Consider the following 13,601-nt stretch of genomic DNA (forward strand, 5'->3'; position numbering starts at 1 on the left):
GAGGACAGGCTGGGAGAGTTGGGGGGGTTCAGCCTGGAGAAGAGAAGGCGAAAAAGGGGAGACCTCAGAGCCCCTTCCAGTGCCTAAAGGGGCTCCAGGAGAGCTGGGAGGGACTCTGGGTCAGGGAGGGGAGCCATGGGACGAGGGGGAAGGGATGAGATACTGGGAAGAAATTCTCCCCTGTGCGGGTGGTGATCCCCTGGGGCAGGTTGCCCCGAGAAGCTGTGGCTGCCCCATCCCTGGAGGTGTTCAAGGCCAGGTTGGACGGGGCTTGGAGCAACCTGGGCTGGGGGGAGGTGGCCCTGCCCAGGGCAGGGAGGTGGGACTAGATGATCTTCAAGGTCCTTTCCAACCTAAACCATTCTGGGATTTGGAGTTGGAGAGTGATGGAGTTGTATGAACCAAGCTGAAAGGCGGTGGTAGGTGCGCAGGAGCTGAGCTGCTCTGTGGCACAGGCGTGCACCAAACGTGGGTCGCTCAGAAACACTTTGACCTTCGCAATCAGACAGACTGAGCAGTTCTATTTAGGAATGGGAAAACAAGAACACTTAATGTGTTGTATCATACGTTGGCTTTCAAGAAGAGTGTTTGAAGGGGTGGCAATCAGCTGTTTCGGTGCTTGATGCCTGGGCTCTTGTTACAGCGAATTGTCGGCATAAGTCAATGAGCGGTGACCATCCTGTCCTTCTCTCTTTGCTTAACAGAGGAGGGGAATTTGATACAGAAGAGGCAGAAGCAGTGAGCTACAAAAATGTAAAAAATTCCAAGCAGCTGACAATCATTACATTTTTCAGTACTGAGAAATAATTTGGCAGGCACATTCTATACAGGTTTCGCAGAAAAACGTTTAGCTTTCAGAGAAGCTATTTTCACGGTAAGATGTCATTAGCTGTCAGCCGTATAAATCTCAAACAGAGTCTTAGGAGATAACATAGATGCACACTTAGCCGTGCACAGATTTTGTTTGCTGTAGGAAAAAACTTACCGCAGTTTGTTTTACTGGAATTGTATGTGAAGTTTTCATGTTGTTGTAGCACTACTAGAAGAAAAGCATGTAAAAACCCTACCGGTCCCCACCTGTTTTGCATTAGAACATGCCTGCACACAAATACCTTTTTTTGCATACACACTGTTAACCCTGAGGTTTAGGAGTTCATCCTGAAGGTCTGCTTGCTCCGCATGAAGAGCATGAGGCAAAGCAGTCTCGTACTGTGTTCATCTCCGAAAGTGGTAGTCCTTCCGCAGGGTCCCCCCCGTTGCGGTCCTTTGATTCTCCCCGCGGTGCTGCAGAGCCGTGTGGGGCTGTTGGAGGCTGCGTTTTAGTGCAGTTAAGCCCGTATTAGAAATACCCGAGTCACGTATTGGAAGCCAGCCACATTTCAAGCGCCTGTGGAATTTGTTTTCTCATCTTCAAAATTTTACAGGCCTTTAACTTTTTAGGATATTAACCGGTGTGTGATTACTTTTAAAAGAGTTCAGCATGCTAGTAGATAATCTTTATCATGTTTAGAGCGTATCTTGGTTTTCAGATCCTCTTTGCTTTGTATTGCATTAGCGTAGAACTACTGCAAATGTTTTTGCGTTATCAGTTTCCACTGTAACACATGCAACATAGAAAGTTATAATAAAATTAAATAATCCTCTGGGGTTTACCACCTTTAAAAGAAAACAATTTAGTCATAAATAAAAGGTTTTCCATTTCTTTGCAGTTTCTTGGAGGTCACAGATCTTTGGAGTAGGGACAGCCATGTTAGAGTATTCGGCTTGAAAAGAGATCAAAGGGAGAACGAATGCTCAAATTGTGAGGGTTTGTATTGAGAAATATCTTTTTGGGTGTTTGTTTCATACAATATGCAGCACATATCTGGGGGTCTTTATTCAGGACTTAGATTTGTCGGTGCAACATAACTCCAAAACAGTGAGTCCAACTCCTCACTCCAAAAGGATAGTATGAATAGTATCAGTCACTAAACACGCTTTTCTCAAACATAACAGCTTTGCTAGGCACTGAAATTCAGAATTGTAAGACTATGTTTTGATAAGAAAAAGCAAATGTCCCTAAAGCAGCATTAAAAAAAATTAATGAAGAAATTCACTCAAAAAATCGTGCTCATGGTGCTGCCTGCAAGTACTTTAAATGATAACACAGCTTGGTATTTCAGAGAGATGATTTCCTCATGATTTCACACATTGTTTTCAAATAAAGTAGATTGTAGCTTGTTGTTATGGAACAAAATGACTACATACCAGGAAGGTGGGGTGATCTCTTACTAGTTTTTTTCACTCTGGAAAGTGTGTGTATTTTTTTAAGCCCTACATTGAATGTCAGTCCCTTGGTACTGGTCATTTATTTTGGTTAGCGCTACTTTTCCTTCCAACTCCATCTGTCTTATATCTGATGTTTGTCTTGCCGGGCTGTTGTGGTATGCGTTCCCGGAGCGGCGCGGGTGCCGCTGCAGCAGCAGCAGTGGGCAGTGGAATGTCAGCTTTAATTAGTGTACCAGCTCCTCGCGGTGGGCTGCAGCTATGGTGGGAAGACACGGGGTATTAGAAGACACCTCCTACGCAGAATAGCTGGGTTCCTCCTGTCCTCGTCTTCTAACCACAGTGATTTTGTGTGCCGTTGACGCAAGTAGGGAACACACTGTTAAACCTTCAACGGGTTTGGTGTGATAGTGTTGTCTTTCGTCTTAATTAGTGGGGTTCTGTGACAGTTTTTAGAGAACCATGTGCAGGGAACTGGCAAGACGTGCCTTTTGGGCGGTAAGTTCTCGGTGTGAAGGGGAAGAAAGCTGGCTGGAGCCGTCCCTGCTGCGGACAGGGCCAGGGCCAGGGCCAGGGCCAGCCACCCTTGAGGGGAATTGTCCTCCAAATGGGTCAGACAAAACCCGTGCTGGTTGGGCTTGGGCTGGGGGGGCTGCAAACAGAATGCTTTTGTGTCCAAAGAATTTTAAAAGTCGCTCACGGAGTTGCATTTTTAAGACATTTGATTTGACTTTTGTGAGTATTCTGTATCTTTAAGTCTGTATGAAAACTTATTGAAAACAAAGAGAGCAATCTAAATTTACCCAACCAGCAGTGGGTCAGGTCCCCCGAGGGTGAGCCGGTAGGAACAGACAGATCGTCCTTTTGTCTGTGTCAGGACAGCGCTTCATACTTCAAAGAGTGCTTAGCACTTCACAGACCCAAATGCAATTAATTGGTGATGATAAACACTAAGAAAAGATACGCACCTGTACCTCCCGTCGAGAAATGAAGGATCGTTCCAGCTGATTGTCATTTTTCAAAGTGGGAACTCTTCAGTAGTTTTCTGTGAAAGTAGAAAACCTTCAGCAACTGTACCAGTCAGTGTGAAATAGCTAGCAAAATTGCAGCCGTTCTCAAGCAAATCTGTATTCATAAAATCATATAGATGTTTAGAATGGCTGTCACTTCATGTGGCAAATTGCATACACAGTACTTCGATCTCTGCAGTATTGATGTGCCAAAGTTTTAATAATAAACTGTAGATTTCAAGTATTAGCTTGATTTATGTTTACTCTTAAGAATTCAAAGAAAATATTTTATATAGTCTCAAAAGCTGCATTTCCAGTTGCCAAAGATTAGTAACTGTTAATGAATACCAGTAAGCTGACAACTTGTAAAGAGATTATAAAAGTAGAAAACTAATTATGTAAACAGCATTATTTTGGAAATATGCTAATCCTGGTTATAAAAAAATGGCTGGGAATGAATATTACTGTCATTTCTTCCAGTTTCTATGAATTTCTTAAGTTCTTGATTGCTAATAAACCAGTGATTGTCTAATGATCGGCAGAGCTTTAGAACTCTGTGCTTTACTTGAGAATGTTCTTCATTGATGTCTCTCTCTTAACACTGCCTAATGAAACAGCCTCAGAAACCGTTTGCTGAGGCATTCCGCAGTCACTGTTAAACATGACTTTGTCAAGTGTAGGGGAAATGCACTTTTATTTTCTCCTTTCGATAAAGGCTGTACTCTGGTCCTTAATTTGCAGCACCCTGTTGTTGTTGTTGATAGGTCCTTTTGAAAGCGCCAGTGGCTTTACGTGAAGACGCATACTGGTGCTGATTTTTGTAGCAGCAATATAGCTACTCCAAAAAAAAAAAAGGCAGTATTCCTCAGTGTAGGCTCCGTAATTGTGAAATCATGTTTCCTTTTCATATTATGCTAGTTCACTTCTGCTGCACGTGATGAAAGGTACTCGAACTCTATGGGGGATTGGCAGCAGATGCTCCTCATCTGGAGCCATTTACATTTTCTTTTCTTCCCTGAAGCACTAACTTTCACAAGAATAACCTTTTGAATAGTATGTGGCTGCTTCATCAAATGTGGTTGTGTGTTGTATTTACTTAGTATGCTCAAAATGTCAAGGATATGTATATTGATTTTTGTACCATTCGTGCATACTGAATAAATACCACTGGACTAGGAGGACTGCTGCGTACGGTTTGTTGGCTTTCTGTGCTGAAGACCGTGGTTTTTTCGCCACCGTCCATGGAAACCCTCAAAGAGTTCCTTTGCTCTTTGCACTTGCGCCTGTGTTGTGCCCACTTCAAGCTCAGGGGACATCCTCATGGTCACCGGGAGACATGAGGACAGCCGGAGCGAGGGTCTGTCTGAGGAAGACTATGCCAACTGTAGTTCTGATCGTCTGTTTTGTTACCTCTGAATGCTCTTTTTGATGGATTACAAAAGGTGAGAATTGTTTGCTTTTCTTGTTGTTTCCAGGGGACATGAGTTTTGGGTGGATTTGAACGTTATGAAATTATATGAAACTGTTGAGTTTGACCAAATGCGGCGGCTGTCCACACCTTCCTGCCCCAGCTCCAGCTCCAACTACTACACTGTCTGGAAATACTTCTGCAGGGACCACTTTGGCTGGAGAGAATACTCGGAGGTATTTAACATGTTCCAGAATCCTGCTTTTGGGTTGTAACCCAAAGCTCTGTGTACAGTATATACTATAAATGATATATACATTTTCAGTCTGTTTCCTCTTCAGACAACCTGGTCTAGTGGAAGACCCAGGGCAGAGGGTGGAACCAGATGATTGTTAAGGTCCCTTCCAACTCAAACCATTCTATGATTTTATGAGTCTCTGATTCAGGAAAGTTACTTAGAGTTATTGTTGAGGAAGATAATCGAGAAGTTCAGTGTTGAACTGAAAAAGCAGTAAGAGGAGAACTCTGCTCTGCTGGACTGCACCTTGAATTATCCCTGAAAACATCGGAAACACAGAGGCTGACCAAGTTGTCAAATCTGAGAGCAAACTGGCCCATGTCAGTACCAACAGAGTCCTTTCTAATCCCTAGAAATCTCATTTTTAGGTCGGGGGGAACAGCTTTCTGCAGCTTTTTTAACACCACTACCATTAAGCTTTGTAGTTTTTAATTTATTTACCTGTCCCCAAAGATACCTCAAGGCAGACGTGAGCTTCCAGAGCCGCTGGATCCGTCCCCTTGCTGTCTCGGAGGCTGCACTGCAGACTGCTGCAGCTGGACGGGCTCGCAGCTGCCAGCCCTGCTCCTTAGGGACCTCTTCCTAAACGTCTAGTTTAAATCCGTTCACCGATGGTTTATGCACACTCCTTCCAGTTTCGCCACCGCCCTTTGGTCTTTAACAGCCACAGTTTTCTATATCAGGTTTTAAATAGGCCTTCTCTCTTCCAACTCTTTAACCCCAATGATAGGCACAGCAATCACAGCCACTGTCAAACAGGATTGTGCTCGACAAAACCAGAATACTTCTGTTCCTTCAAGTAAGCTCTCCAGTGAGCCTTGTAAATACCTGTGGTAGTTAAGAGCTCATCTTCGGCTGACCAGAGCTGTATATAATATTTTGAATAAAACCTCATCAGCGTTTTACAATTTTGGCAGTACCAGAAATACCTCCACCAGTGTAAAGTAGATCACGTTCATCTTTTTCATGTGTCACGCTGACTTTATAAGCCTGGTAGGGAGAACTGTATACAGTTTGGGGCTTTGCAAATGAAAAAAAAAAAAAGAAAAAGAAGAACAGGACAGAGTCTGGAAGAAAGCACCACAAATAACAAGAAGTTTAGGATGTTTGACCTGGGAGGAGAAGTAAAAAGCACTGGGTTTCTCTAGTGCAGAAAAGAAAAAAAATGATGAGAATATATTAATATATAAAAGATTGTTCTACAGCAGAGTTCTGCTTTTCACATTCAGCAAGCAAAGACAAAAAGTAAATTGTGTCAAGGGAGTTTTAGGTTAGATATTGGGAATAACATTGGACATGTAAAAATACGCTAGCACCAGCACCGATTATGTAGGAAAGTGGTGAAACCTGCCTTGTTGGCAGGTCTTACAAACAGGTAACAGAACGTTTTTCGGTGGTCTAAGTGTACTTGTGCCTCAGAGCAGGGGAAAGGGAGGAGAGGGAAAGGGAGTAGAGAGAGGGATTCTTTGAGGTCTGTGGCAAAAATGTTAATTTTTAAGTGTGTGGTTTTTCATGTATATTTTTTTTTTTGTTTTAATTTTCTTGAAACAGCCTGTTGTAAGATTGATAGAAGAAGCCAGCTGCCGGGGTCTGAAAGAGGTTCGATTTGTTACCTGGCATAATCAGTATATCTTAAACATCAAAGATGGATTCCAGCAAAACGCGTGTTTCAGAAGAGAAATCAAGAGGAGACCCCTTCTTCGCTCATGCATTGTGCTGATGCCGTTTTTACAGTATGTATCCCAGCAGAATGGAAACTTTGCATTTGTTCTCCATGTTGTTCTGTCCGTGAGGATTGTATTCCTTAAGATGTGGCAAGGAAATAGGCATCACTGGGTTGAAAAATCAGAAGAAAAAATAAAAAATCTCGCTCGTATTGGCAGCTCTCGCTTGTCATTTTTCCAGATAAATATATGGTCTGAAGAACTCCTTACTACTAGGCTGGTTTTTATTTAAAGGTTAGAATGTACCTTGTGGATTGCAGAACAGCAGACGCACAGATGTGCTTCGGGTTTGCCCAAGTATTGTCCAGCTTTCAGCATCTCACAGGCTATAGTGATCGCCGGGTGATCAGTTCTAGGTCCCATAAAAATGAGCATTCAAAAACACTTGATAATTTTCAAGCGCAATTAAAGCATGCCTTGTTTTTATTGTCAGCTCAACCGGGGGTCAACACGCTCGCCCATCAAAGGCAGAGCGAGGAAGGTGTTGCATTGTAGTCATTTTTGATTACATCTCATAAAAATGCCATTTTTGTGATCTCACCAACACAGCTGGAAATATTATCGTCAGAGTTCAGTAGTTAGGAACATATTGTCCTGTTAGCAAAGGGGTGGAAGTCGTTAGTCTGACTGGCAGCGTGGCATGCTGGGCCCATCAAAGGAGCTTTAACTGCTGCAGTGGGGCTAGAATGCTCATTAGCTTGCAGAGTCGTTACCGCTTCTAATTGCGAGGTGAATGTGAATTTGGTCAGAGCCTCAAAAGACGTGGTGGTTAGAGACATTTTTAGATACGGTTTTACAGGAAGGAAACCCAAAATTACTAAAGAGGGAGGATGCAGGTAAAAAGATCAAGCGTGGACTTGCTGGTTATAGCAATTCTGATTATCATCTTAATGAAAAATAAGAATTTCAGGTATTCTCCTGATGTTGTGCTACCAGTGACTATTTTACTACAGTGTAAGTCTCTAATTTTGACATACGCTAAAATTATGTGTTTTAGTGGACTTTGAGGGTTCTACAGTCATGAGGGCTTGACCATAACTATTCATACCAGCTACCACATCTGTAAACTAAGCTCCAAAATGTCTGTTGTTCTGCAGTAAACCTCATTCTTTTATTTCCTTTATCTAAAGACCTTGTAGTGCTTACTTAAAAATCCACCAGTTCTTAGCAGGGAACAAAAGAATAGTTTAAATATTTGTGGGACCATCCCTAAGAAGTCTGTATTTGCCTCCACTTATCACATAACACTACTGGAGATTTTTTATTTGCCTCCCCCCACTACTTCTTAAATCGGTTATACAATTGGGAGAGAGCACTCGAATAGAAACTGGGGGAAGTGGGTGATAGTGGTTGACAAATGTTGACTTTTTAATGGCTTCCCTTGTGTAATAAATGCTTACAAATAATTTACACTAGTCAGAAGAAATGAACGAAGTAGACCAAAGGATTGCAGTTATTTTTATTGTGTTTGATGTCTTCCTTGTTAATCCATAACTCATTGTTAATCTGTGCTTGGTCTTCCAGTCCAAGTGTGAATGAATGAAGTTCTACAGTAATATATTTTACCCATTGATTTTAGGAGGAGAAATAAAAGAATTAAATGCACACTGTAATATTGCAGACTGCTATTTTAATAGTCATTCTTAGAAAAATCCATCTTCTGGGTTTCCGTTAAACTATTAATAAACAGTGAGAAGAATTCTGAGTTGAGTCAAATCCATGCAAATAAAGTGAGGTCTCTTTTTAGCTGTGAACAGCAGGTGAAAGCCACATGAACGCTTGTTTAAAGAGTATGTCTGCTCTGAAAAGTGTGAGTGCTTATGACTTACTGTCTCCCTGATCCAAATCAAATGTGTTCATTTAAAAATAGACTTTTTTTCCCCCCCAACTTTTTTTTCTAGACCTGAAAGACGCAACCTACAATCAGAAAATCACATTAAACTATTTCTGGGTCACACAAAATATCACACAGTTCTTTCAGGCTCATGTATCACCAGCATTAAATATTCTGAAAGGCAGCCCTAATTGACATTGCTGTAGATAAGATGTGAATAGCAGCAGAATTCTTATGTATCAAGATAATTCTCTTGGCTCTGCAGAGGAAGGCAGGCTAAGGAGCAGGGACAGGCGGCACTTGCTCTGTGACGGTGTGTCAGTGTGCCTCGAGAGCAGACCGGCCGCGTGCGGAAGCCGCGGCTCCGCGGCTCTTCGGGCACCGTCACGCTGGAAAAAAAGAAGATTCATTCCTGCAGAGTCACTTGGGAGAAAATGGCTTTGCCTTTAGCAAAGCTTGGAGAGGCTTTTGGTCTCCAGTAAACGTTCTTTTTACAACGATGGCGGAGGGAATCGAGTTTGCCTGTCGCTCCTGCGTGCGAAATCCAACAGCGTGCGTGCAGGGAGGCAGGATTGGGCCTTGGATGTCGTCAAACCGCAGCTTGCCCAAGATGAATAGACAAAGGACTCACTTTCCCCATTTCCTCTGAGGCAGAACAGGTTTTCTCCTTACGCTCTGGCAGCGGTACGGTATCTGAGAAATTTCATGAACTTTCACGTTCATTAAACTTTTCATTTAATGAAATTTAATTTAAGGTCACCTGTGGGGTTTAGAGACAAGATTCACCTTGGGTCTTTCCAGCCAGACTCCGACTGTGGGATGCATTCACTGTGGGATGGTCCCGGAGTCAATAGCAGCTTCTCCTTTAAAAATACTTTGGTAAAATACTCATCTGGTGAAAGGTTGAGACAGTTGCGTATATTCTTGCCACTGCAAGGGAACCTCACCAGCTTGCAGGAGCTGACGAGCTGTGAAAACCAGAGCCCGAACCTGCAAGCTTTACGTGTTCAAAGTATTTTCACTGACGTAAGAGGGAGACTCCAATAAGTAAGGATTATTCAGCTGAGTGAGGCTTGCTTGTTCAGATTATCATCAGGTGAACATAAGCCACAAATGCCACACTCTGTCTAAATTTAGCAGCTTCGAGAGTGTGAAAAATTCCACTGAGGTGCAGGTATTTATTTGAGAACTAAGTCTCTCCACGCCACAGTTGGTGTCGTTAACTGGATTTTACTGGTGTCTGTTGTGTTTCTGGCATCCCTGCTGCTTTCCTGCCGCGGCCGTTACAGGCAGCAGCTCCCCTTCCCTCACCCCTTGCCGGCTCCGCGCCTGGCAGCGTTCCCAACAGGGAAGAGGGGCCGGGCTGTCGCATGGAAATAAGCAACTGCAAATGCAAATCGACATCTGGCCTGTGCAAATGAAAATACGAGAGCCTTCCTCGGCACGATACTGGGGAGCACTGAAAAACACAGCTTCTCTTCTATGTACTGCAGCGACATAGCGGCAAGTTTTGCCTATAAAATGTTATTAGTTGGGGTTATTCGTTATTCACACTGTACAAGAAACTATATGTTTCCACTCCTTATAGGAAAATTAGGTCAAATGGTGCCACATTATTAATCTTTTCGTATTCTGTACATCCTATTTGCTATGTTAAAATCACTTAATACTTTATAGCTAACATACAAAATAATTGTATTTGCTATCGTTCTGCCTGTCTGTAGTTTGTAACCCCAGAATGGGAATAATGCCGGTAGGTTTTTAAACGCCGCCCAGCCGTAAGACTTCCCTGCGCGGAACAGCGTCCCGGGAAGTCGAGGTTTTGTTGTTCCTTCCTGTGGATGGAGGAGTTATCAAACCAGCAGAAAGAGCTGGCGTGCTTGTTTTAAACAACTGTTATATATTGTTATATATAGACGTGTAAATCGCTACAGAACGGAAGGGCAGGAGTTGCTTAAGATACGTTGGCAATGAAATAAGGGTGATTCGAAGCTCTTCTGTTCATGAATGTTTAAGCACAAACTTTTTCTCCTTCCCCACCTAGGACCTTAGGTGGGAACTCGCCGGTACCCTCTCCATCAGCTGACCCGGCTTCCTCACACGTCCTATCTCCCGCTGCTGTTACCTCTCCGAACTTCTATCCTGAAACCTGGATTAGTATGGATCCAGCTCAGGACTTCATCCAAGTGCCTGTTCTGAAGGAAGACAAAAGCTATAGAACCATCTATAACCTGTTTCACAAGACTGTGCCAGAGACCAAGTATAAAATTTTGAAAATTCTGAGAGTGCAGAATCAGTTTCTTTGGGAGAAATATAAAAGGTAAGATAATGCAAATACCATTCTTCCACAATAGTGGGAAAATACCTTAAAATATGTAATTTGGCCTGCAAAATATAAATTGATGATTAAGTAGAATACATAAACTCCAGATTTTTCTGAAGAAAATGGGCATCTTCAGTTGAACAACTTTATCTGAAAAATGCTGAAAAATATCTTCCCCTGAAGTTTCCTGTGTAAGTGGTTTGATATATATCTACTGATAACTTCTGTGAAATATATCTTCACAGAAACTTCAGAACAAATCTAAGATATCTAGTTGAAAAATCTTCCAGTTCGCTTTGAAGCCGAACTAGGAGGAATTGTTTTCATCAGATGATCTCTGTGTTGAAGTTCATCGCCGTTAGTGCTTCGGTTCCCCAGAAGACGGTCACACGGGGTCTTACAGTGGTCTGGCAAAGACGACTCCTGCGTCAGTCAGTCCCATTCCCACCAAAGATGCTGTGTCTGCACGTTACCGTCCACTGACCACTTTGTAACGGACGGGAGATGAGACGGGTGGATTCTCTCTCCCTTCTCAAGAAATGGAGAATCTCAGGAGGACCCTATGGATGGGCTGTGGGAGCAGAGACTGCCTTGCAGTACCCGTGCTGGCCCGGAGCCTCTCCGCCCGCCCTGTCTCAGTAATTCCGCTCCGTGGCCTCTTGTGAAGCTGTAGTGGGATTTAGTTTTTGCACAACCCTTGTTTTCACTCTGAGGAAGATTTCCTTCCGCATCCGAGGCAAAGACGAGCAGGCACTTCTCAAGCTGCTTTGCCTTTGCTGCGGTGCAGGTGAGAGAGCTCTCCCTCCAGCAGTATCCGCTCCGGACCTTTAAAACATACCTATTGCACACAAAAGTGTTATTTGAAAGTGGAAGACCCACTCTGCTATCCACACAGAAATGTTTTCAGATCTCCTCTTACAGCTCTGCTATTCCAGAGGATAATACTGATCCTTGAGGAGCTGTAGTGACAACTGCCTTTCCCTTGCAGATCTGCGGTGAGTACTCACCTTCCCTTTCTGTTTTCTGTTCCAGGAAAAAGGAATATATGTCAAAAAAAATGACCGGGCTGGACAGGATAATGAACGAAAGGCATTTGTTCCACGGCACCTCCCAGGACGTGGTGGATGGAATCTGCAAGCACAACTTCGACCCGCGCGTCTGTGGGAAGCATGCCACCATGTTTGGACAGGGCAGTTACTTTGCCAGAAAGGCGAGCTATTCCCATAATTTTTCCAAAAGGTCACCCAAAGGAGTTCATTACATGTTCCTGGCCAAAGTCCTGACTGGAAGGTACACGGTGGGTAACCACACCATGAGGAGACCTCCACCCGTCAACCCCGGCAGCATCACCAGCGACCTCTATGACTCCTGTGTGGACAATTACTTTGAGCCTCAGATTTTTGTTATTTTTAATGATGATCAGAGCTACCCTTATTTTATTATCCAATATGAAGAAGTTAGCAACACTGTCTCCATTTGAAAACCTGTGCTGCTAAATTACTCGTTTTAATAAACTCTTGCCTGGCATTGGTAGCAGTTTCTGTGGGAAAAAAAAAAAAACAATAAAAAATTGGACATTGCAGAACTGATTAAATTACTTGCTTGGAAGGAAGTAAATCTCAAAATATAGAAAAGAAGATCTGAAGTGACCAATTGTGCACTTGCTGTTTGATTATGTATGTGCAAATTGTAAATATTTTTCCATTGTTTATAGTTGAAAATCTGTGCCTTTTGTTATAAAATACTGTTTATTTATGTTAGTAAATATTCATGTTTAAAAACGTGGGTGCGTGCGTAGAATTTCTGTTGCGTTCTGTGCCTATTAGAGCGGCTCGAAAATTGCTTATGCGCTGATCTCGAAGTCTTACGGAGGGCCGCTTCGAGGTAATCAGAACCAGATCATTTCCATCCCAAGTATATTAAATAAGATATTCACCCAACCATGATTTTTTATTACTGTATTTCAGAAAGATTGGGGAGGGATCACAAAACTAGCATTCTGCTCATACTTTGGATTATTAAACAGGACGACACAAATAAATCCATCATTTTCTGAAGTCAGCCCTGGGTGACATTGGGAAGAGGTTAGCCTGGCACAGGCCACCAGGGTTTGAAGCTTCCCGGCGGCTTACGGGGTCCCCGTCACTGTGGGGTGTCCCCAGTTGAAGGGGGTGGGGGTAGCTCTGGGGGATGGGTTTCTTGGGAAAGAAATGCCAAACAAAGGCTGGTTTGGATGAGGTTTGAAATTTGATCCAGGGTGGAAATCTCTGTTAATAACACTTCATGAGGCTGATATTGAATAAATTTAAAATTCATTTCATTTAATTAGAGCAGAAGCCTGTACGGGGGTGACATTACATGGAAAGACCTGGCAGCGGGCAGGAGGAACCCAGTGGTGACGCCGTGGGCTCATGGCACAGCTCGCCAGAGCCGGCGTCTGCGGAGGTTTGGAGGGGCTCCTGTCCGCTGCACCACACACTTCAGTGGAACTGATGGAACCGTCACGGGAGGGTTTTTCTCTAAATATGCTTTATGGAAACAAAATACGTCTCTAAAGTTGGATCAGAATAATTTCAGCACTATGATTTGGAATTCAGGAAAAGTTAAGTGAATAGAATCACAGAAGGGTTTGGGTTGGAAGGGACCTCAAAGCCCCCCCAGTGCCACCCCCTGCCCTGGGCAGGGCCACCTCCCCCCAGCCCAGGTTGCTCCAAGCCCCGTCCAACCTGGCCTTGAACA

General features: G+C 43.4%; 1 protein-coding gene across 1 annotated transcript in view; it reads left to right on the forward strand.

Moving 5' to 3' along the window:
• TIPARP (TCDD-inducible poly(ADP-ribose) polymerase) overlaps window positions 1-12,642 on the forward strand; it is a 23,372-nt gene extending 10,730 nt beyond the window's left edge. The window contains exons 2-5 of the mRNA XM_009884402.1: window positions 4,751-4,919; window positions 6,533-6,714; window positions 10,584-10,859; window positions 11,895-12,642. Coding sequence (XP_009882704.1) covers window positions 4,751-4,919; window positions 6,533-6,714; window positions 10,584-10,859; window positions 11,895-12,342 — 1,075 coding nt within the window. The 3' untranslated portion in view covers window positions 12,343-12,642. The remainder of the gene's footprint in view (window positions 1-4,750; window positions 4,920-6,532; window positions 6,715-10,583; window positions 10,860-11,894) is intronic.
• Window positions 12,643-13,601: the final 959 nt, after the last annotated feature.

This window comes from Charadrius vociferus, unplaced genomic scaffold (assembly GCF_000708025.1).
Source record: "Charadrius vociferus isolate BGI_N301 unplaced genomic scaffold, ASM70802v2 scaffold104, whole genome shotgun sequence".
Lineage (NCBI taxonomy): Eukaryota > Metazoa > Chordata > Aves > Charadriiformes > Charadriidae > Charadrius > Charadrius vociferus.